The sequence below is a fragment of the Xylona heveae genome (genome assembly GCF_001619985.1).
Source record: "Xylona heveae TC161 unplaced genomic scaffold L228scaffold_7, whole genome shotgun sequence".
In the NCBI taxonomy this organism is placed as follows: Eukaryota; Fungi; Ascomycota; class Xylonomycetes; order Xylonales; family Xylonaceae; genus Xylona; species Xylona heveae.
In genome coordinates, this window is record NW_017264199.1 from 999,979 (window position 1) to 1,021,355 (window position 21,377).

The window sequence follows — 21,377 nt, forward strand, 5'->3', positions numbered from 1 at the left end:
CTATTTCTTTGGATGTCCCAGTGGCACTTCGAATTGATACTTTTCGTTCAATTAGATCGCCATTCTTCTTTTGGCTCGGTGCTGCTCTAGGTAGGAAAAGGCGCTGCGTTTCCTGATCTGCAGTCAAGCCCCAGCCCACCCCATCCGACGGCTTCGAGTGCCGCAAGCTCGCCCATCAACGGTCCGCATCATCCTACATTCTCCACCCAGTTATATCTTTATAAAGCTGACACATTACCCTGCCAGAATTATTTATAGAATCTCTCTAGAGCTTATACAATAGTCAAGGAGCGCAATGTCTGCTCCACAAGGAGGATTTCCGCCTCAGGGCTACCCTTCCCAAGACGTTTACGCCCAACCTGAAGCTCAGCAGTTCCAATCAGGCTTTGAAGCACAAGGCGGCCTTGATACTGCATCGCCGGTCTCTGGCTATGATGGGCAGCCAGCAGCCCACGCAACAACAGGCGCAGGACGCAAGAAGCGGGCCTATGCTGGCCAGGCGTTCGAATTCGGTTCTGGTGCCAATGCTGCCCTCGGCGGCCAGACAGCTGGAGCCGCTCCTGCGGGCTTCGCAGCTGCTCCCATCACGCCTGCTGCCGGGTATGGTGGATATCCCCAGACTGGCTACCAACAGCCTGGCTTCGCCGCCGTTGATCCCGCACAGGTTGCTGCGGGTTCTCCGGCTGCAGGCCAGTTTGGCGGGGTAGGTGGCTATCAGCCACCTGTCGCGGGCTATCCTGCGCAAGAGGCGCCGGCAGCAGTGGGTGGAGTGGCTGGCATCACACAGCAATTTGGGCAGATGGGCATTGGCGCTCAGCCAGCGGCGGCTCAGCAAGTCCCGCAGCGGACTCAAGCCCTGAACCAGCTGTACCCTACAGACATTATGAGCCAACCGTTTCACGTATCTGAACTAGAGCTTCCTCCGCCTCCAATTGTTCTACCACCAAATGTAAGTCCGCGCTGTGGCTGGCGTAAAATGATACTATGCTCACAATCTATGTTAGACCAGCGTCACCGCCTCTCCAACCGCAAACTGCTCTGCCAAATACGTCAGGTCCACGCTCAATGCTGTCCCAACAACTCACTCATTGCTGAAGAAGACTCGGCTTCCCTTTGCCTTGGTCATTCAACCTTACACCTCTCTCCATGACGTGGAGGATCCCGTACCGGTCGTACCCGATCAAGTCATTTCCCGCTGCCGACGCTGCCGATCGTACATCAACCCTTTTGTTTCCTTCCTCGACCACGGTCACCGTTGGCGGTGTAATATGTGCAATCTTACCAACGATGTCCCGCAAGCTTTCGACTGGGATGCTGCCGCCCAGCGGAGCGTCGACCGGTGGACAAGACCAGAGCTCAACCACGCTGTTGTGGAATTTGTGGCGCCGCAAGAGTATATGGTCCGGCCACCTCAACCACTTGTCTACCTGTTTTTGTTCGACGTGAGCTATGCTTCGGTCACGAACGGTTTGCTTGCCACAAGCGCTCGTTGCATTCTGGAGAGCCTGGATAGAATACCGAATGCCGATCGGAGAACGAGACTCGGATTCATGGCTGTAGATTCAAGCCTTCATTATTTTAAGATTCCACGAGATGGTCAGGGCTCTGGAGACCCCACCATGCTTGTTGTCAGTGACCTTGACGAGCCCTTCCTACCCACCCCTGATGACCTGCTCGTCACCCTAAGCGAATGCCGCGAGAACATCGAAAACTTCCTTGGAAAGCTGCAGGAAATGTTCCAGAATACCCACAATGCTGGTTCTTGTATGGGCTCCGCCCTCCGAGCCGGTCACAAATTGATTGCTCCCGTCGGCGGGAAGATTACTGTTCTCACGTCCACTTTGCCTAATGTTGGCTATGGAAAGCTCGAACTTCGTGAGGACAAGAAGCTTCTTGGAACAAGCAAGGAGAGTGGCCTCCTTCAGACCGGCAACAGCTTTTATAAAAGTTTTGCGGTCGAGTGCTCGAAGAACCAGGTGTCGATTGATATGTTCTTGTTCTCCTCTCAGTATCAGGATGTGGCGTCATTGAGCAATCTACCTAGGTATACCGGAGGCCAGACATACTTCTATCCCGCATGGAACGCTGGTCGAAGCGAGGATGCAATCAAATTTGCTCGCGAATTCAGCGACTACCTTTCCTCGGAGATTGGGCTCGAGGCTGTGCTGCGCGTTCGTGCTACAACTGGATTACGAATGAATACCTTCTACGGCAATTTCTTCAACCGAAGCTCTGACCTTTGCGCGTTCCCTGCCTTCCCTAGGGATCAGAGCTACGTCGTTGAGGTTGCTATAGACGAGACGATTGGGAAGCCGTTTGTCTGTCTCCAAACCGCCGTCCTACACACAACTTGCAATGGCGAGCGAAGGATCCGGGTTATGACTCTTTCTCTGCCCACGACGAATAGCGTCGCTGATGTCTATGCGTCGGCGGATCAAGTGGCTATCACGACATACTTTAGTCACAAGGCAGTCGAGCGCACTCTCGGCAACAGCCTTGAGGCTGCTCGTGATGCCTTGCAGGCCAAGGTGGTGGAATTCTTCCAGACTTACAAAAAGGAATTGGCTGGTGGGACTATTGGAGGCGGTGGCCTGCAATTTCCTGCTAATCTGCGGGGACTTCCCATCCTTTTCTTGGGTTTGATCAAGCATGTAAGTTTTCATTTTGTGGCGGATTTCCATTGCGCTATCCCCTGTCTTTTCACCGGACTGAAATAAGATCTGACTAACTTCTCCCAGCTTGGTCTCCGGAAATCCGCACAAATCCCCAGCGATCTTCGTTCGGCCGCCCTGTGTCTGCTCTCTACTCTTCCTCCGCCCTTATTGATACAGTACATTTACCCTCGATTGTACTCGTTGCATGACATGCCTGACAATGCCGGTCTACCTGACGTTGCCACGGGTGAAATTGTTATGCCAGGACCCCAGAACTTGAACTCAGCAGCTCTGGTGTCATATGGACTGTACCTGATCGATGACGGCCAGACGCAGTTCATCTGGATTGGACGCGATGCAGTGCCGCAGCTTGTTCAGGATGTGTTTGGCTTGCCGGATCGCACCCAACTCAAGCAAGGCAAGTCGTCATTGCCCATTTTGGAGAATGACATGAATGAGCGGGTGCGAGCGGTGGTGGAGAAGAGTAAGGATCACCGCGCCAAGGGTGTCGGCAGTATCGTTGTACCACCCCTTTACATTGTGCGCGAGGATGGCGACCCGAGCCTTAAGCTCTGGGCGCAGACGCTCCTCATTGAGGACCGTGCGGACCAGGGTGTGAGCCTAGCGCAGTTCATTGGGATAATCCGGGAGAAGGTGGGATAAAGCGTTCGCGTGCCGGGCCAACCGGCCGTCTGGAGCGGATAGCTGACATGAACCATTTTGCACAGGTGATGCAATAAAATAAACTCTTGCCGAACGAAACATTGGCCTGCCCTCTAAAAGGGCTGGCACATCTACACTGAAGAAGGATCCGCAGCGATAAAGCGTCCTCGCATTCGGGAGGTTCCCGTCTAACTTGATAATCCCTTTTTTTTTATTTCCCTTGTGTTTCTCATGTCTTGTACTTTTTTCCTTTGGCTTCCTCTTTTTTTTTTTTTGCGCGCAACCATGTCCTGGGGGTGTGCTGGCGCCCATGTACACCAGCAAACCAGTCAATTTATATTTTTACTTTTCCTCGCTAGAGCCTTGACTCGGCCTCACTTTTTTGTCTGCAAACAATGAAAAGAGTTGCGTTTTTGAAGAGATCAGTTTGGCCATTATTGCAATCGTGCGTATCTTGTACCAAAAGGTTTGCTTTAGGCGGGAACTATTTTGCATTATGGCTGAAGAGGCTTGGAATAATAGTAGAGAGGGGTGCCCTATTCGTAGCTCAACTCGTGTCTGTGTGTGTGGGAGCGGAAGGAGAAAGGGTTAGGGAAAAGAACAAAAATTTTAGTATCTGCCATGGATGAGATGCACTGTGGTATAATTTTCCGACAGGAGGGTTCTTGTGCATGTGCAGATGGGGCAGCTACTGTACGTTCCAATGGAGGGTATGACAGATGGAGGGGTTGAAGTACGTAGAAAGGCGAATCATTTGACTCGAAAAGAGCCTCTTGCATTTAATAAATGTTTTCCCCTGCTCTTTGGACTATCTCATGACACGCTCTAGCTACCTTTTGAGCAAGCAATTAGACTCTCAGCATGGTCCTCTTCAAGAATTGCTTAAACTGTAGGGACTCAAATCCGGAGATATATTCATTGCAGTTGATGAGTGGGGACGATAGCTATAATACCAATCGTGACCTCTGGTCTTAACTGAGTGGGACCCCATAGCGCAGGGAAGCTGCAGTAGTGGGCGCTTACAGTAAGTATTGTGGTACACAGTTTATGTGGAGAGTGACTCTCGAATGGGGTGTACTGGCCGAGGTTACCTAAGAAAAAGGGTGGACCAATCAAGTCTTAGGCTGGACAGGGTGGGGATGCGCAGGCTAAAGGGAGTGGCCCGTGCCGACCACGCGTGAGGCGTGAGACACGCTCCAGATGCAAAGTGTGTGGGCTGCCACATTTCAGAATCTCATCACACTTGATTTGCAGCACTGGGGATGTAATCACCGTAATCACTTTCAAGTTATTGGTTGAAGAGTGCTATCAATGACGATAGGAGCAATGTGGAAATAGATATTGATTAATATTCGTAGGGGTATTTTCCACTGATTTTTTCGCATTTTATTTGTATTATTTTTCGAATGTTCGAATTCCTGCAGAGGTAGACATAATTCTTCACACTATTATGCATAAAGGTTCCAGTTAAAATCGTGCAACTTTCTTTGAAAAGACAAGGTAGATCAAATATCATGATAGATGGCAATATTTTCGGACAGGAAAAGAATATTTGAATGGTGGACAATTTATTCATTCTCGATATTAATTGCACCTTACTAAGTGGTTACCATCACATTACACACGCTCTGTTACCAGAAGAAAAGATCTGCCCCGCATAAATAATACAAGCGCCTGGTTTTCTCTTTTCGCTCTCAATTCACATCATCATGCTTGCAAATCGTAAGACGATCCCCAATAAAAGGCAGACATGGTAACTCTGGTCCATCCCTATAAGGAGGAACAAGGCCGAGCATACAGAGAGTAGGCCCAAGTCAGCTCGGTTTGGTGTTCCCGCCCCGCGTGTAGTTGGTGGCATGGTGGACTCTGGAGCCGGCCAAGGGACCATGGGTCGACGGAAGACAAGAGTGACGGACACCCGCCATTAATGAATATTAGTGGCTCATCTCCCTCCTGAACGGGAGAACAAACGAAAGAGGGAAAAAAGGACCCCTAGAACGAGGGAACTCCAGCGCAAGCTCAACGTGGTGTTTCCCACCCCCACCATAACCAAAAATCCAACCCGGCACCAACGACTACTGCATGGTAATACACCATTGCACACCAAGCACAGCCGTCACTATCACAATCTCTTGCTCCCAAGCCAACCAGAGGGAGGAACAAACGCCGGGGACGGAACAAGTTAACTGAAACACTTCATTTGGCTCATTTCACCTATAATCGGCCTATCCCTCTCCCTTTCTCGCACTATAACTCGCCTGAGCCTGCGACTTTGCTCGTTACGTTTCACCTTTCGTCCCCACCGCCGACCTACGACTCTCCAAATCGATCCGAGCACTGCCCTTCCCTAGCTCCACAAAACAGCTTCACGCCCAAACACTTGAGCCGTCTTTTCGACGAAGCGCTCTTGAGCTGTTCTCTCTTCCTCGGTCTTTTCTCTCCGGGAATATATACAGAGCACCTTCGGAAACTTGTGAGCACAGCACGAGCGACGTCTATTCATACTCTCCTCCCCGTTCCCACGCGCTCCGCACTTAAGCGCCCGCGCTCTGAAGCGGCCTTGCCCAACGGCTTGCAGCCGTCGATCGGAGGACGAGACGTGGAACGTCAGATCAGACGCAGGTACTGTTCCAAATATGGCACCCCATTCCCCCCTTCCTTGCCGGGCGGCCGCCGAATGGGCCTCGTCACTGTTCGGAGTCTGGTGAAATGCCGGACACCCCGCGATGCGTCGGCCAGCTAGCTTCCTCAAGCTGCCTGCCTTATCGTTTGCCCATCACGGCTCGCTTGGCGGCGGCAACATCAACGACGATAGCTTAGAAGAGACCCTTGTGCTAATTGCTTTGTCCGGTAGCGGCAGCTAGTCATTTTGCGCTTGTCCTGCAAGAAAGCATTGTTTCCCCACCAGACGTCAGGCTTCACGCTCCTCGGTTCCAGCCAAACAGCTCTCGTCGATTAGCCTAATCAACAACTCGGTACGGCCTTCGAATTCACTACCGCGTAGGGTTCAATAGTACAATAGCCATTGGGCATACATTGTTTCATTGAATGACGCACGTCTCTCCGCCAGCCCTCATCTTTCAATAGCTTTCTACCCCGCCACATCTATTCTGTCTCTCGCCTACGCGGCTTTGAACAAAGAGAATCTCCCGAGACCATCGAGCTACTCGCTTCCGCTACGTCTAATATATACACCATCTTGTCTTTGCGGAGGCAATACTTTACTTGACACATCGTTGTTAAGGTCGTCAAGGCGTGCAACAGTGGTTGCGTGGCGGGTAGAGTTTGGCTCCTAGGACCAACCTCACTACTTACCGATCTCTCTTTTTTCTTTTGGCTTTTTTTGCACTCTGCAATTTCTCTTGATTCTACGTCATAATGTCTCGCACACCGATGCAGGGCGGTTCGAGAAAGATCTCGTTTAACGTTTCTGATCAGTATGATATTCAGGATGTCGTTGGAGAGGGAGCTTATGGTGTAGTCTGGTAAGTTGAGCTTGAAAGCGAATCGGGAGTTTTATTCCTTTGAACCAATGTTGACCAGTAGTAGCTCTGCCCTTCACAAGCCGTCAGGACAAAAGGTTGCCATCAAAAAGATTACTCCCTTTGATCACTCCATGTTTTGTCTGCGTACGCTACGTGAGATGAAGCTGCTGCGTTATTTCAATCATGAGAATATAATTTCCATTCTGGACATTCAGCGCCCCCGAAACTACGAGACATTTACAGAGGTCTATCTCATTCAGGTATGCCGCGACTCGGACAAAGCTTGCCTGGCTCAAAAGAAAGCTCCTACTAATGGTAGCCAGGAACTCATGGAGACGGACATGCATAGGGTCATTCGTACGCAGGATCTATCCGACGACCACTGCCAATACTTCATCTATCAGACGCTGCGAGCGCTCAAGGCTATGCACTCCGCCAATGTCCTGCACCGTGATCTGAAACCATCGAACCTCCTTCTCAACGCCAACTGCGACCTCAAGGTCTGCGATTTCGGGCTTGCACGTTCTGCCGCCTCGACCGAGGACAACTCTGGCTTCATGACTGAATATGTCGCTACCAGATGGTACCGTGCGCCAGAAATCATGCTCACGTTCAAAGAGTACACAAAGGCCATTGATGTGTGGAGTGTCGGATGCATTCTCGCCGAGATGCTGAGCGGCAAGCCCCTCTTTCCTGGCAAGGACTGTATGTTTCTCACCCTCTGATCCCTTGGACGCAATCTCTTTTCTAGCTTTTCTCTAATTTGATCATCCAGACCACCACCAACTTACGCTTATCCTTGATGTCCTCGGTACTCCAACCATGGAGGACTACTATGGCATCAAGTCTCGCCGTGCCCGAGAGTATATCCGCTCGCTTCCTTTCAAGAAGAAGATTCCGTTCAAAGTCATGTTCCCTCAGACGAACGAGCTTGCGCTGGACCTACTCGAGAAGCTGCTTGCCTTCAACCCAGCCAAACGGATCACGGTCGAGGAGGCGCTCAAGCACCCTTACCTCGAGCCGTACCATGACCCTGAAGATGAGCCGACGGCCGAGCCGATCCCAGAGGAGTTTTTCGACTTTGACAAGAACAAGGATAACCTTAGCAAAGAGGAATTGAAGCGTGAGTACCACCCGGACAATCTACTTAAAGAAACAAGTTTGTCGCCTGATACTAAATCTTTTGTCACCAGTGTTGATCTACCAGGAGATTATGCGGTAAATATTTAGGCTCGAGTATGGCAAATCACAAGTCACGGTGACTGTGCTATGACCGAAACGACCGAAACCAGATCACACCTTTTTTGGGACAACATTTGCTGACTGGGCCCAAATCGCTGAATCTCCTTTCTCGCATTTACAACTCTTCAATGTTTTTTTCCCTTCCCACCCCATTTTTCTCAGCCATCTCTACCTGGTTTAGCATTTTTTCAAATCATTCTATCATCATCTGATGCTGGTTCACCTTTTTTTTTGTTCCGTTTTCTATATCTCCATCATGCATCATACTTTTGTGGGCTTCTTTTTTTCATGATGCGTGCTAGTCACCGTCATCTGCTCGTCATGTCGCCATCGTCATCATACTCATCTAACAGATAGATATGCATTTATTTCATGCTTTGCTGACGCTGACGTGATTCAATGACCTTTTTTTTGGGACTCGTCTTGCTTCTTATACATGTGACTGGTTTATTATACGTGTGATTTTTTTATGTGCCACTGTACTGTGTTCCATCTATAGTGTGTGTATATGCATATGATCTCGTATGTACCTAAGGTATTATTTACAACGTTGGCCAAAAAGTAAGCTCATGCACTGGTCCTCCGATGCGATTATTGGACAGACGGTATGAAAACCGTAGTCTATCCAAGTCATATACCAGTGTATGTATCTCAACGACTATCCATGTCCGTCCATGATGTCGCTATATCCAGACTGAGGGGTATACCGATTGACACTATTTTCCCTTTTCGGGCGTTTTGTGTTCTTTTCTACCGCTATTGATCCTGCCCTTGCGTTTGCTCTACTGCTCCTACTGCTCCTACTGCTGCTGCTGCTCATGGGCAACGCATATACCCCTCAATGCCCGCCATAAGTCCCTCGGGACTCGGCTTCGCCGCAGAAACATCTGGGTCAAAGCCAAACGTGTCGCGCAGGTAATCGCGCGTCGTGGGTCCTATCGTGGCGATGTATGTCTGTACTGATCTCGCTCTCGTTCCTTCCTTCGCACTTGTCCTCGTCGATAATGCAGCCGAAGCCGAAGATGAAAGAGGAGACGAGAACGAAGACAAATGCCGTCTCTGCTCTGGCGTCTGTAATTCCGAATTTGCTTTTCCCGTGGCCGGATCGAGCCAGCCGAGACAGCGCAGCATGGTGTCGCATCCTGTGGGGGAGAAGACGACGACCCATCTCGTTGCAGGTTCTGCTTGTGCTTGCTGGGTTGAGGATTGCGTGGGTGACGTGGAGGAGATCGAGGTATTTGCGTTGTCGTTTGTAGATGAAGGCTTCCAAGAAGAAGGAGGGGAGGTGGAAGAGGGACAAGAAGAAGAAGAGGATGAAGAAGAGGTGGCATCTAATACGGCTCGAAAATCCTGTTCAAAAGGCTCCATGACGCCCGTTTCGTAGACGACTAGCTCGTCGACTTGAATAGGTTTATATGCTTGCTGGGTAGACGATTCATTGATCCCTGCATTTTCATCAAGCTTAGACGACCCCGCGTCTGTCCCGCCTGTCCTGTCTGTTCTGTCTGTACCGTCTGCCGACTTCGCGGCACACTTTGCACCAGGGGAATTGGGAATGCCGGATTTCAACGTATCCGGTATAATCGCCCTGCGCTGCTCGCCGACGAGGAACAGCAGCGGAGGCACCGATGAGGGTGCACAGTGTCGATATAGATTGTTGTAGTGCGGGAGGATGTAATCTGCCAGAGCGGCGCCGTTGCCGCTTTCGTATCCATGGATGTTAGGACCGTATGTCTCTTGTTCTGTGTTGGTTTCTGCGCTGTCCCGGGGGTTTGAAGGCCGAGACTCGTCGCTGGCGCTGCAGACGTTTATCGATGTCAGTGCCCGAGCGGTAGCTGGGCCGACGGTGTATAAGGGTATCTTGGGACTAAGTAATGGCGCGTCGGGGGGAAGAGAGTTCTCTGCTAATCGCATTGTTAGTACTACCTTCACGCAATGCTATAAGATTTTATGTAGGGTTAAAGTTGCGTAGAAAGCGTTGAAGGAATAGGGATTTGTGTTAAGGGAAATGGGTAGAATGCATACATCGCACATCGTCAACGACTTGCGCAAACGCCTCGACTGCGCGTTGACTCGTGAATATCATTCCGCCATATCGCGGGTTTGGTCCTTCGAATGAAGACTTTGTCGGAAAAGATGAAGAGTTCGTCGGGCTAGAAGAAGAGCTAGGAGAGGGGGACAAGAGCTTCTTGACAAGCTTCATATGCTCCGCGTGAAAGCGGTGCTCAAGCACAGGTACAAAGCGCGGCGTAAATACCCCTGGGGGGTCGCGGGAGAAAAGCTCGTCGTAGCCATCGTTGGGAGTGGATTTTGTTTTGAGAAGAAGGACCGGTATGGGCAATGGATTGGATGTTTTGGAGGACATGATAATTGTATCGTGGAATAGTTGTGTTTATGGAGAAATTGTGAAAGCTATCGCCCTGTGCGTATAAATTAGTGAAAGAAGTAATAATATGCAGAAGTGCATAATATTAATGCATGTTCTGGTTGTATGCACGATGACGCTTTTACTTTGGTACGAGGTACCTCCGTACAAGCTCCTCACTCGGAGGTTAGGTTCGGAGATCCGACCGCCAGGCGCCGCGAAACGTTGTGCCGATCCTCGCGCGTGGGTGCGTTGGTGCAAGGTGTCGGAACCCAATTTCAAGGGTCTCGGACGGGTATCTGCACCAACACTTAGTGTGGGCAGATGAGAAAACGGGTCTGCCGCTTGGCGTTTGATTGATAATATCATCTTACCCACGATTTCTCGGCACATCGCATCGCAACGTACCGCATAGCGCGCGTCTGACTTCTTTTTTTTTCTCTATTTCCTTTTGAGCGCTGTATATTACCTACATCTGCTCTGTCTTACAGCGCCCGTACCCAAGACAAGCGCGCTAAATCGCATTGCCGCAGGCCGCGACTTCCGCATATTGCCGCCAGACCCGGAACTGACCGGGGATTTTATTTTGGGACTTTTCCAACTCGCAACACATTGGCAAACATGGCGGAGATATTAGCAGAACAAGTCGAAGAGCTGGAGCGTCGTAAGCAGGAACGTTTACAGCAAGGTGGGGACCAGAATCAGGACCCGGCAACGCAAGCTCAGTCGCAAAAACTGCCAAAGGGCATGGTCATTGGCAAGGATGGAAAACCGTACGATTCTTTTATCTTCCTGCATCACTGTGTCTTTCGCGTCCAATTCTAATGCTTCGTTATGATAGATGCCGCTCCTGCACTTCCGTGGCCGACTGGATGGCTCTGAGCAGACGGAAAATCGCAACCGACTCTCCTTCTTCCTCGTCCTCTTCGACTACGACATCGTCGTCATCAGCATTCCCCTCTGCAGCGTTTAGTTCAACATCATCTACTCCTGTTTCATCGACTACGTCCAAACCCGCCACAACGTCGCCTTCCCCTGCACAGTCCTTCCTCGAGGGACCGCTCCGGGATGACTGCCCTGCCGATGTCGAAGCCTTGGGCCGATCATCTTGGACCCTCTTGCATACCATTTCTGCATCTTACCCCGAGAAAGCAAACACCACGGAACAAAGTGAGATGAAGCAGTTTTTGTCCCTATTTGGAAAATTCTACCCGTGCTGGATCTGCGCGTCGGATTTCCAGTCGTGGATGACGAAAAAGGGTAACGAGCCGCGCGTTGAAGGCCGTGAGGGGCTAGGGAAATGGATGTGTGAAGCGCATAATGAGGTCAATCGCAAGCTGGGAAAGAAGGAGTTTGACTGTACTCTGTGGAAGGAGCGTTGGCGGGACGGCTGGAAGGACGGAAGCTGCGATTAAGTACCTGATCTTGGTAATTGCTAAATCCGATCCGCCAAGCCATGGCTGCGGAATCGCCTGTATTATCCTTGAGGTATTATTGGTTTGAATCGCATTTTGACGGTATCGTTCGCAGTTCCAATAGATCTGTCGATGCAAGTACGTCTGCAACTCGATATCTGCGCTGTCCTCTTCAAGCCGTTGTCATCCAATTGACGCTCGGTGGTGCTAATATTTGGATGTCACTACCACTCCCCCATTGCCTTTTTTTTTGCAGAGTATCTGCCACGTTTCTCTCCGCTCTCAAGCCGCTTTCTCTCAAGCATAGCGCATCAGTCTCATTCGCATCTCCTCTTCTTTAATCGTTTCACGTGCTGTATTATAGCTGTATATCTAGACAATTTGTTATTGGGTGGACAGATGTCAGAAACGGCGTAGCCAAAAGGACATGGGTTGTTTACATAGCATCGGATACTATCGGTGTAGGTATAGCATAAAAGAAAATCCCCACTTTAATGTTTTATGTTACGAGGAGCCTGAAGTGAGGCGACGCTGTGCCATGTCGAAATCTGAGTATGGGTAAATTACTTTATCGAAATGGCGCGGTGCAAAAGAAAACTTCTGTACTCCGATATGTCTAAACTCTGATGGACAAAAGTGTCCGTGCAACAGGACACCTTGTTGTGGAGAGGGAATATATCAAAATTTGGTCTTCGCGATTCTTGGCAGTTCAAGACAAGCTTAAAAACAGATGAAATTAAATCTAGGTATGAGGATATGGGTATAAATTAGGATTTGGCATTCTTTGCTCGTACTGAGCACGCCACAACAGTAACAGACCGAAATAATTAAAAGCATAAAGAATCCAAGGCTAGATCGAATGAACAACAATAGCTGGACTTCGCACATTAGAATGTCTTATCCACCTTCCCAATTTTAAAATATTCGATACGTTACCAATTCTCAAAAATTTGTAGATGACATCTGCAACGATCAAAGCTGTCTTCCAAAACCAGGCACATGCGCGATTTCTTTTGGGCTTTGTCATGTGAATCGCAGAATCCGAAATCGCCGCTTTCCTTTGCCGCTTTGCGCTTTCTCCCTTCAACACTCATTCCGGTGCAACGGCAGCAAAGACCTCTAATCGATCCTCGTATATGAGATTGGTAGAGGATTAGGTGTCGTGGAACTATAAAGCCACAAGACTACAAGTTCGGCGTTGTACAGTCTCGAGTACCCAATGGGTTCCAGCAAAGTCCAACCCCCAATCGTTATGCCGAGATCAAAGCCGTCGGAGAAAGTTGTAAAACTCTTCAGCTGGCTGCACAGGGCGGCCCTGTCGGTAGATATCAAGGAGACGATTGTGGAATTCTCATCGCGGTTCACGACAGCCCAAATATTGTCACAGCGCACATGCATCTCGTCCGCCAAATTCCAAATATCAGAAATAGGTGGTGGAAACACCCAACCGACAGGAGAGGTGGGAATATTGCTGTACTGGTTCTTAAAGCGGCACAGTTTGAGTTCTCCACAGAAAAAGTATTGGTCAGGTAAAGCTGCAAAAAGCATCTCCGCATGGGCTAGACAGATGCTTTGTTGGCTTTCAGCTGGCGCTATTGCGTCAGTATCTGGTGAAGCTGATGAAGTATAGACTGTATTTGAAGGCGTCTGCGCGGGCGTTTCGAGCGGTGTCGTCGAGTTCTCTGTGTGATTCTTAATGGCTTTGCTCATTCTTAAACACTACTCTTCTCTCACCTTGAATATCCAGCCGAGCAGCACGAAACGCCACAACAAATTCCTCCAAATTTTCTAAAAAGATCTCGCAGTTCACCTTCGGTGAAAGATGCCGCAATACCGGTTCTATTTTGTCTGCGATGGTGCGCGCTAAACTTTCGAACAGCTCCCACCCGGATTCTGTAAGGGAGAGAAGTTTTTGTCGCCTGTCCGAACTTTTTCGTTGCTCCTGGACGTGTCCAGATTTCTTCGCAGCACGAACCCATCGGCTGACAGAGGTCTTCTCCTTGTCCAGGAAATTACAGAGCTTGGTCATGGGCAATCCATCACCATCTGCGGTGGCAGTGTCCTTATTTGGATCACGGCCGTGCCTTTCAATCGCCATGACAATTTGTCGGGTCATTTCAGCCGATTTCACCTTTTTGAGCTTGCCGTTGATGATTGACATCTCGTTTGCGATGTCGTTAAAAGCATCGTAAAATTTGGCTGCAAGATCATTGCCGGCATTGGGCTCAAGAATCGATGGAGAATCTGTCGAGATTGGTGACGATGTGTCTTCAGTATGGCCGGTGCCGTCGGCATCCAAGACCGAAAAGCTGTTCATAATGTCCATAAATGAAAAGTGGGTAGATTGTGCACTGTTTCCCGGGTTGCAATTGGAAAAGATTTCTGGAGGAACATTGCCAGGCTTTTATCTACGGGTCGGAAATGCGGCGCCTCAAAAGGGACTCTCGTTCTGGGCTTCCTGTTTGGCGATGAAAAATAATTCCTTGGTCGATTTGTTGCAATTTGCAACGACTGGGGCTTCATGCGAAGTCAACCTGGTCTACGCGACTAGACTTGTCAGCCCGGTGAATTGAGCTTTGGCCGCCTTGTGCCTGCTGGATCGGCGTCTAGCCTCACGCCATGGCAATTGTGCTGCAGGGGTAGCTCTCTCCGCCTCCCGAGCACAATGGCAACTAATTATGCAACCTGTCAAAGTATTCTACACATTTCACTTGCCTATCGATGTGATATGCCTACAATTTCTTCAGGATCAAATGATCTTACCAGCATATGACTCCCAAGCTTTTTCTAACTTGGAAATTGTGGGTAATCATAAAAGAAAGAGAAAAAGAAAAGAGACAGGGAGGGGAGAGCCTGAGGACGAGGCCACCAAATTCTTCACCGGAGGAACCCCCAAATTCGGCTTTAGGATATCTGTCAAGCTTCGCGAAACCTATACGCAGATCGAACTCGCGTACTGCATTGTAAAATGAATCTATCAGGTGCTCTCGTATTGTTGGCTGAGCCGAGTACTTGAATGCACCTAGCGGACCGGTGCACAGCTGCAATGCATGACGTTCCATCAACTCTCTTTCATAATTAACACATTGACAATACACGTTGGATGTATAGATAGGATGTGTGGCTATAGTTTCCCCGCCAGTTTACCGTATGCTCCTCCACGAAAAGGTTATCAACAGGTGAATATTGGGATTGATACATGTTGCCAAGCACTAGCAATCCTCCCGCCCGAGAAGATCGGGATACACTGTTAGCGGAAACCTTAAAATGTTTGACGCCACTGTAATAATTGTCTCTCTCAAAAGTGATGCGAGGGCGCTTGGCATTCCTCATTGGCAGGCCATTTGTGCATCCAAGCAACGTGAAGAACCTAGGTAGGTAGGGATGTTGCATGTCATGGAAGCGGAGAGGAAAAATATGACGGAGAAACTTGACAAGCATGCATGTGAGCTATCATTTTTTTTGTGGCTATATCACTAGCGCGGATGAGACCTCCACGAAATAATGGAGCTCTCTTTCCGGCACAACTCACGGGCCGACGTCCGAAGAAAAACATTAGGGCGACCGGGATAAGAGGGGAGAAATATTGCTGGCACTGGGGAAATTCTGGTGCCATGTGCTCGAAAATCTTAACACAGCCACCACAACCACATTGCAGAGACTAATGTAACTTATCGAATTGGTATGAAAAAAAAAAAAGACAGTGTCCGATGCGTTAACTCACCACGTCTGGTCCACTACCTCGGCACGGCCCGCTAGTAGACCAATAACCACGGCCGCGGAACCACGCGAGGTACGGTAAGCACGCGATCGATGGAACTAAGCCAGAATAGACACCAGCTTTTTCCCTTTGATACGGAGTTAGGGCACAACCTTTTGTACCCTTTTGCAGCACACTTAGTCTGTTTCTCTCCGGCCTACCTACATTGAAGGCCTACCACACATAAAACTATCTCCCCTTATTAGTCAAAGTTGCTCACTAGCAACTTTGTTATCCTGGTTGAAGTCCTTGGGCAGCATCCACTAGTCAAACACACCCTTGCCTTGCGAGTATACAGCTATCGTTTCAATATTGTGCCGCCTAAAATGAGGCAACAAGTATTTCTATTGTAGTGTAGTTGCCTACTTATTCATTGTTTTAGTAGCGTTTCATCATGGCAAGGGACATCCGATCCTGGCCTGGTTGAAAAGCTCGGTGGTCCCGATGCCGACGATCCCCCGGTGCTACATGTTCGTCAAATACTGTTGGTGTTTCCAAGGCCCTGCCTCCCCCCTTACTAGGTCCGAAAAGGGTTTACTAGCAGAACACCACTTTTAAAAACGGTGTTCTGCTAGTAAACCCTTTTCGGACACGATGGTGAAAACACTGGCTTGATCTTGAACCCTCACAGATCAGAGATCCAGACCTGAGCCTAATTGGGTAGCAACTACTATGGGTATATGTCTGCCAATATATATCAAATATACAAGTAATGGCTAGGGGTCCTATAATACAAAGTAGAATGCTTACTCCTGGCAAGACATTCTCCTTATAATATATATAAAAGCTGTTAGCTAGATTAACTATTTAAACTGTTTACTAAATAGCCACCGTTACGGGGACTAAGTGCGGTTAGCCGAATCTTATTCCACCTTCCAGGCCTCGCGCGCCAACAGGCATCCTAGCCAGTACTTGCATAATATGGAGTTGGATATTTGCCGAGACTGAACGACCCATCGGCATGGCAAAGGCTAATTATCTTGCATTACAGTGGATAATACGTGCACCCGCATTTCGATCGGGAGTTCCAAAAACAAAAAAAAAAAAAAAAAAAATGCATGAGATGCCGGTCCATGCCGGCATTGGCTTTCTCTCATGATCATAAATCTCGTCATTCTCATCGTCTTTTTGGAACTCTTTTGTCGATAAATTTGTTAGTGTCATTCATTGCCAGTTCATCGTCAACGCCACGGTCAATTCACTGTATCAATGTCGCACTCCTCATCGACGTTGTTGCAGCCATTCGGCCGCCAAAAAGAAACCCAAAAAAACCACCCCCACCGAGGGCACCATATAGCCAGGAAATAAACGAGCCAACCAAATGTACGTTCTCATGCACCTTGTATTAATAATCATGGTCTCATTGAAAGCAGATCCCCAAAAAAGAGAAGTGTAGGTAAATAAATGAAACTTGTCATTCTTCTATCCTCTGCGCCTAATAGTTAAAAAATAAGCCAGGGGGAAAATAAGTGAAAATTGGACTAGGAAAAATTTAAATGGAAATGGAAAAGGAACTCTCAATACAAATGTAATACTACTTCTGGAATTAGTGTAAAACATCTTGATAACATATGTGCCTGATAACGAGATCAAACAAATTTCAGGTTGGATACATAGATACAAATGGAAGCCTACTTACTGACAAGATAGCCAGAGGAGACGTTGTCAGGAGTCGGCTGGGCTGTGTTGAGACGGGGAAAAAAATAATAATAAAAAAAAAAAAAAAAAAAAAAACCTTTGACGTCAAGAAAGTAAAAGGGTAAAATTGACTTGGGACATGAGGATGGTCATGTCCATCATCTTTCGCTTGCGCGGTACAAAGAAAAGGGTCCAAATCAAAGAGAAGAATGGGAAAAAGGAAAGGAAAAAGAAACGGGTAAGAGAAGTAAAGTGAAGAAAAGTATATAAGGGTGCTTGCAAGATATGACTACTACAAAAAAGGGCGTTCAAAAAAACGAAACATGAAATAAAGGATACCAAGAAAAATATATGGAAATGGTACAATTTCTTTTGATCGCCGTATATAAGATGCAGGGGAAAGAAGAAGAAGGGGAAAAAAAATAAAAGAAAAAAATATAGCACAAAAATGTCAATGCCAATACGCAAGGGTAGATTGATACATATAAATCGTTCCTACAACCACGCTGAAGGGTGGCCCAACGGGAAGGGAAAATATAAATGGTAGGACGCGTAGAGTGGTTGTGACGCAAAAAGGGTCAAAAGTATAAAAAACGACGTTCCCATCAGCAGCAAGTCAAAGACGACAAGGAACGCCACATGCTTTGATCGCAATTATCCAAATATACTTTTTTTTATTGAGGGGAGGAAAAAAGCTGTCATCAAGTCGTGTAAGCTGAAGGATTTTTTGCTGTGCACGCCATGCTTCTTGTCAATACTTAAGAGAGACAAAAGGAAGTCGATTCGAAGACTTGGGCGATCAAACTGCGCCAGCGTCGTCGCTGTCATGGGATGGCGCAGTGTGAGGGGGAGTGTCTTCAGGACTAACAGCAACAAGAGTGCTTGTGCTTCCGTTTCGCTGGCCAGTGGCTGCAAGGCCGGACGACTGCGACGAACGACCGTCTCCGACGGCGAAACCGAAGCCGGAACTATATCTCTTATTGTCATCTTCTTCTTCCATGGAGAAGACAAAGTCGCCTTGCTCCTCGTCAATGCGACTCGTGCCAATACTAGACGATGAAATCGCTCGGTCCAGCCGGCTGCTCGGGTTGCCCGAAGAGTGTCGCTGGTAATGGAAGCCTCCAATCGGCGGAGTCTCGGATGAACCGCCGAGGCGAGTACGTTGAAGTTGTTGAGAGATCATCGACATGGAAGATTGGCGCGGAGAACTCGACACGTACGGGGACACGTCGCCCGACTGCGGGCGACTGACGGCGTTGAGACTGGGGCTGGGTCCGTTGTTGAAGGCAGAGTTGCGGAGAGGCGAGCCTACATGGCCAAAGCCTGACGCAAAACCAGCAGCCTCTTCTTCCTTCTTTTGCTGCTGCTGGCGCGAAAATAGCGCACTAAAGCGAGAGGGACTCGAAGTAATTGGAGAGCCGACATAGCTCGAATCAGCAGGAGGAGAGCCAATTGCTCCACCAATCCCACCAAATTTGAGTCGCAGGTCCTCGTCGGCAGTGCGCGAGAATCGGCGCATCTTTTCCTGCGGCGTCAAGAGCTCGTGTAGACTGTTGGGTACCAAATCTTCCTCAAAGGCGAAATTGTCGTCCCAATCCTCATTGATAGCCGGGCGCGGCAGACTGGCAGAGACCATCTTTGGTTTGGCCTGCCGCTGGGAGTGTAGAGTCCGGGCGGAAAAGTACTCATCATTGCCAACAGGTGGAGATGAAGCTACACTGTTGAATCGGTTGCGCGTATCCTCGCCAAAGGCTGAATCGTGAAGGTTCTTGAGAGCGTCCGATGTGGGCACAACTTTGCTGCTGGGCAAGGACGAGGGCGGGGACTCAAGTCCAAATTTAGATGGCACAGATGCGGCAACCGGGCCATGCCTGGCCATCCATGACACGCCCTGGCTATCAAATGACGCCGGAAGAGGCGCATCGAGGGCGCTCAAGCCTTTACCAGCTGGAGATAGCGGCATGCGTACATCGTCACGCGGCGATCCTATTCCAGAACCTTGCTGTGAGGCGAAGCTGGTGTCGATTGTGGGAATGTCGAAACCGACGCCGTGAGGACTTTGAGGGCCAATGTAATTGTCCTTCCCAGAAAACTGATACTGTGAGCCATAAGGATACGATCTGTTGGCTTGCTGCGCCAAAAGTGACCCGGCCAGGGCTGACTCTTGATTCTGATACAGCTGCGGGTTAACTCGACCGCCAAGATTCAAATGTGCTCCGCCAACCGATAAGCTTGGTCGGTTCACTCTGCGTCCGTCTGGCAGGATATGAGCCAAGGCGCATTTGGCACCGAATTTGCAATTCCCCTGTAATCATTCATCAGTATGCGCGGTTTTCCGTGAGATCATGCTTCTGGGAATTTTCAGGACGCGAATACCTTTGCGAAGTATTTGCAAGGAGCTGAATCGGCGGTGACATCATTAGAATGCAGGAATGGGCATGCTTTGCCGGCCTGGCAGGCGCCCTGACGAAAGAACTTGCAAGGAACGTGCGACGTGTCTAAAACAGACGCAGGTCAGTCAGGATCGAAGCGTGGCCAGATGGTTCCTGATTGCAATGGCTCTTACTTTTAGTTCCTGGAGGACTCCTTGGGCCATCAAAAGCACCCATTCTCGCCATCCCCGAAGGATTGCGCAGGTGTCCGTTGCCAACGCGAGTATGCGGTGGCGCTGCCGGGACAGCCAAAGGCCCGTTGCCGTTGCCGTCTCCAGGTACGGCAACTCCGTTCGCCTGCATGTGTCCTGAGATGCGATCCTGAGGCTGATATCCGGGAGTATGTTGTTGCGTCGATGGTGGATGTTGAGGGAAAGGGTCCATGGACTCGGCGCCAGGCATGATATGCACTGGCGGGGTATGTTCAGTGGGTCAGTGGTGGGGATGAGATTATTATTGCACAGGTCCAAAAAGGTTGTCGGTGCTAATGCGGACAAGCGGCGGTCTTCGGTAGACCCCCTATGACGGAAGGGAGGTTGTGGCCGAATGATAGGGTTAAATTCTCCAGGGGGATGATGTTTGGCTGCCGGTGCGAATCTCGTGCTGAAGAGGGCGGTGAATACGCTCGCTGGGGTTAACTAAGACAACGAGAATAGAAATGGGACAGATCAATGAGTACAAAAGTACGCGGTTGCTGCAGTCGAAAGCTGCCACCCCGTCAGTAATTCTGCCGAGAAATTGCGAAATCAGTTTACCAAGTAGGGTCGCTACCGGCGGCAAAGCCAACGACTGGAGCGAGGGAGGGGGGGCCAAGTTGGCGAGAGATAAGTTAAGAACCTCAACACAGGGAAGGAATGGTGCAAAGGTTCCCAGCTACCTTTTGGACTCTAAGAAAGAACCCCTACCTTTACTAGAAGATTGATGTGCAAACCTTCATTCCATGATGAGTAAGGCTCCTTGCTCATGGAGTGATGTCGTTCAATTATCGCCCAAGCCTTTTGCTGAAGACTTGCTCGATCTCTTTGGGGGACCCTCGAGCACGACTGTTCGTTCTTCAAGTCGCAGATACCATCCATCAAGCCCATACCGAGTTGGGTAAAGTACATGTCAAAACCGCCTATTTCCGAGGCACGACCGACGACAGCCTCTACAGTAAATACTGCATGGATGATGAGGAGCGGAGTTGGCCAGATGATGCGTTGCGTGTTGCGTGGGAGGAATGACGATTTGATGTCTAAAATTTCCCGATAGCATTCATCTCCTTGTATCCTTGCACATAGTTATCATGTCGTACCTTCAGTCTCGTGGATGCGACAAAATATCCCTAGCACAGAAGGCACCGGGAAAATCATCATTGATAAGGCGGAGCACCGCCTCCAGGTGGCTAAGGACGGGGATGCCCGAACCAGGTGATCACACCTTATTGGGCACGCGGCGACCCTTCCCTTCCCAGTTCTGAGGATCACGTCAATCCTTGGAGCCAGAGCCAAGGTCTACACAGCACAGACCCAGGGCATCCGATATGCCCACCCCTCCTAGAAAACCATTAATCAGTTTGCCGGCTGTCTTTTCCGCTTACCGTAGCCCAAGAATGCTCATCTCTGCTCCCTCATGACCTCAAAACAACCAATATTGAGTCTACATATACCATCCACATCAAGCGTCATGCGGGCCGTTTTGTTGATTCAGCCTGGATGGTGGCTGCACGCTTCGAAATAAAGCT

The 21,377-nt window shown here is 49.3% G+C and overlaps 6 protein-coding genes across 6 annotated transcripts; 3 read left to right on the forward strand and 3 right to left on the reverse strand.

The window, feature by feature from the left end:
• Nucleotides 1-16: 16 nt before the first annotated feature.
• On the forward strand, nt 17-3,475 carry L228DRAFT_248552 (Sec23/Sec24 family protein). The gene is made up of 5 exons (XM_018332875.1): nt 17-181; nt 247-949; nt 1,005-2,651; nt 2,739-3,308; nt 3,383-3,475. The coding sequence occupies exons 2-5, from the start codon at nt 296-298 to the stop codon at nt 3,392-3,394; spliced, it is 2,883 nt and encodes a 960-aa protein (XP_018187358.1). The 5' UTR covers nt 17-181; nt 247-295; the 3' UTR covers nt 3,395-3,475.
• Nucleotides 3,476-6,695: 3,220 nt separating this feature from the next.
• On the forward strand, nt 6,696-8,024 carry L228DRAFT_239746 (Pkinase-domain-containing protein; the record flags this gene model as incomplete). The annotated part of the gene is made up of 5 exons (XM_018331174.1): nt 6,696-6,802; nt 6,861-7,062; nt 7,126-7,507; nt 7,578-7,925; nt 7,996-8,024. The coding sequence occupies 5 exons, from the start codon at nt 6,696-6,698 to the stop codon at nt 8,022-8,024; spliced, it is 1,068 nt and encodes a 355-aa protein (XP_018187359.1).
• Nucleotides 8,025-8,860: 836 nt separating this feature from the next.
• On the reverse strand, nt 8,861-10,412 carry L228DRAFT_283934 (hypothetical protein; the record flags this gene model as incomplete). Its single annotated transcript, XM_018336161.1, has 2 exons — nt 8,861-9,948; nt 10,070-10,412. 2 exons carry the CDS (start codon nt 10,407-10,409, stop codon nt 8,861-8,863), a joined length of 1,428 nt encoding a protein of 475 aa, XP_018187360.1.
• A 618-nt stretch (nt 10,413-11,030) lies between these two features.
• On the forward strand, nt 11,031-11,824 carry L228DRAFT_239748 (hypothetical protein; the record flags this gene model as incomplete). Its single annotated transcript, XM_018331175.1, has 2 exons — nt 11,031-11,182; nt 11,251-11,824. 2 exons carry the CDS (start codon nt 11,031-11,033, stop codon nt 11,822-11,824), a joined length of 726 nt encoding a protein of 241 aa, XP_018187361.1.
• Nucleotides 11,825-13,148: 1,324 nt separating this feature from the next.
• Nucleotides 13,149-14,409, reverse strand: L228DRAFT_248556 (hypothetical protein). Its single transcript, XM_018332876.1, has one exon. The coding sequence runs from the start codon at nt 14,148-14,150 to the stop codon at nt 13,518-13,520; it is 633 nt and encodes a 210-aa protein (XP_018187362.1). The 5' UTR covers nt 14,151-14,409; the 3' UTR covers nt 13,149-13,517.
• A 3,190-nt stretch (nt 14,410-17,599) lies between these two features.
• Nucleotides 17,600-20,302, reverse strand: L228DRAFT_283937 (hypothetical protein). The gene is made up of 3 exons (XM_018336162.1): nt 19,789-20,302; nt 19,599-19,720; nt 17,600-19,527 (listed from the first exon to the last, which is right to left on the reverse strand). The coding sequence occupies exons 1-3, from the start codon at nt 20,054-20,056 to the stop codon at nt 18,022-18,024; spliced, it is 1,896 nt and encodes a 631-aa protein (XP_018187363.1). The 5' UTR covers nt 20,057-20,302; the 3' UTR covers nt 17,600-18,021.
• Between the last annotated feature and the right edge of the window lie 1,075 nt (nt 20,303-21,377).

Bases quoted from the DNA above. Each gene is read 5' to 3' on its own strand.
- L228DRAFT_248552 (XM_018332875.1), top strand. From the start codon at position 296: ATGTCTGCTCCACAAGGAGGATTTCCGCCTCAGGGCTACCCTTCCCAA. The intron at 950-1,004 runs GTAAGTCCGCGC...AATCTATGTTAG, and splicing joins CAATTGTTCTACCACCAAAT to ACCAGCGTCACCGCCTCTCC. The intron at 2,652-2,738 runs GTAAGTTTTCAT...AACTTCTCCCAG, and splicing joins TCTTGGGTTTGATCAAGCAT to CTTGGTCTCCGGAAATCCGC.
- L228DRAFT_248556 (XM_018332876.1), bottom strand. From the start codon at position 14,150: ATGGACATTATGAACAGCTTTTCGGTCTTGGATGCCGACGGCACCGGC.
- L228DRAFT_283937 (XM_018336162.1), bottom strand. From the start codon at position 20,056: ATGCCTGGCGCCGAGTCCATGGACCCTTTCCCTCAACATCCACCATCG. The intron at 19,721-19,788 runs GTAAGAGCCATT...CGTCTGTTTTAG, and splicing joins GAGTCCTCCAGGAACTAAAA to ACACGTCGCACGTTCCTTGC. The intron at 19,528-19,598 runs GTATTCGCGTCC...GAATGATTACAG, and splicing joins CTTGCAAATACTTCGCAAAG to GGGAATTGCAAATTCGGTGC.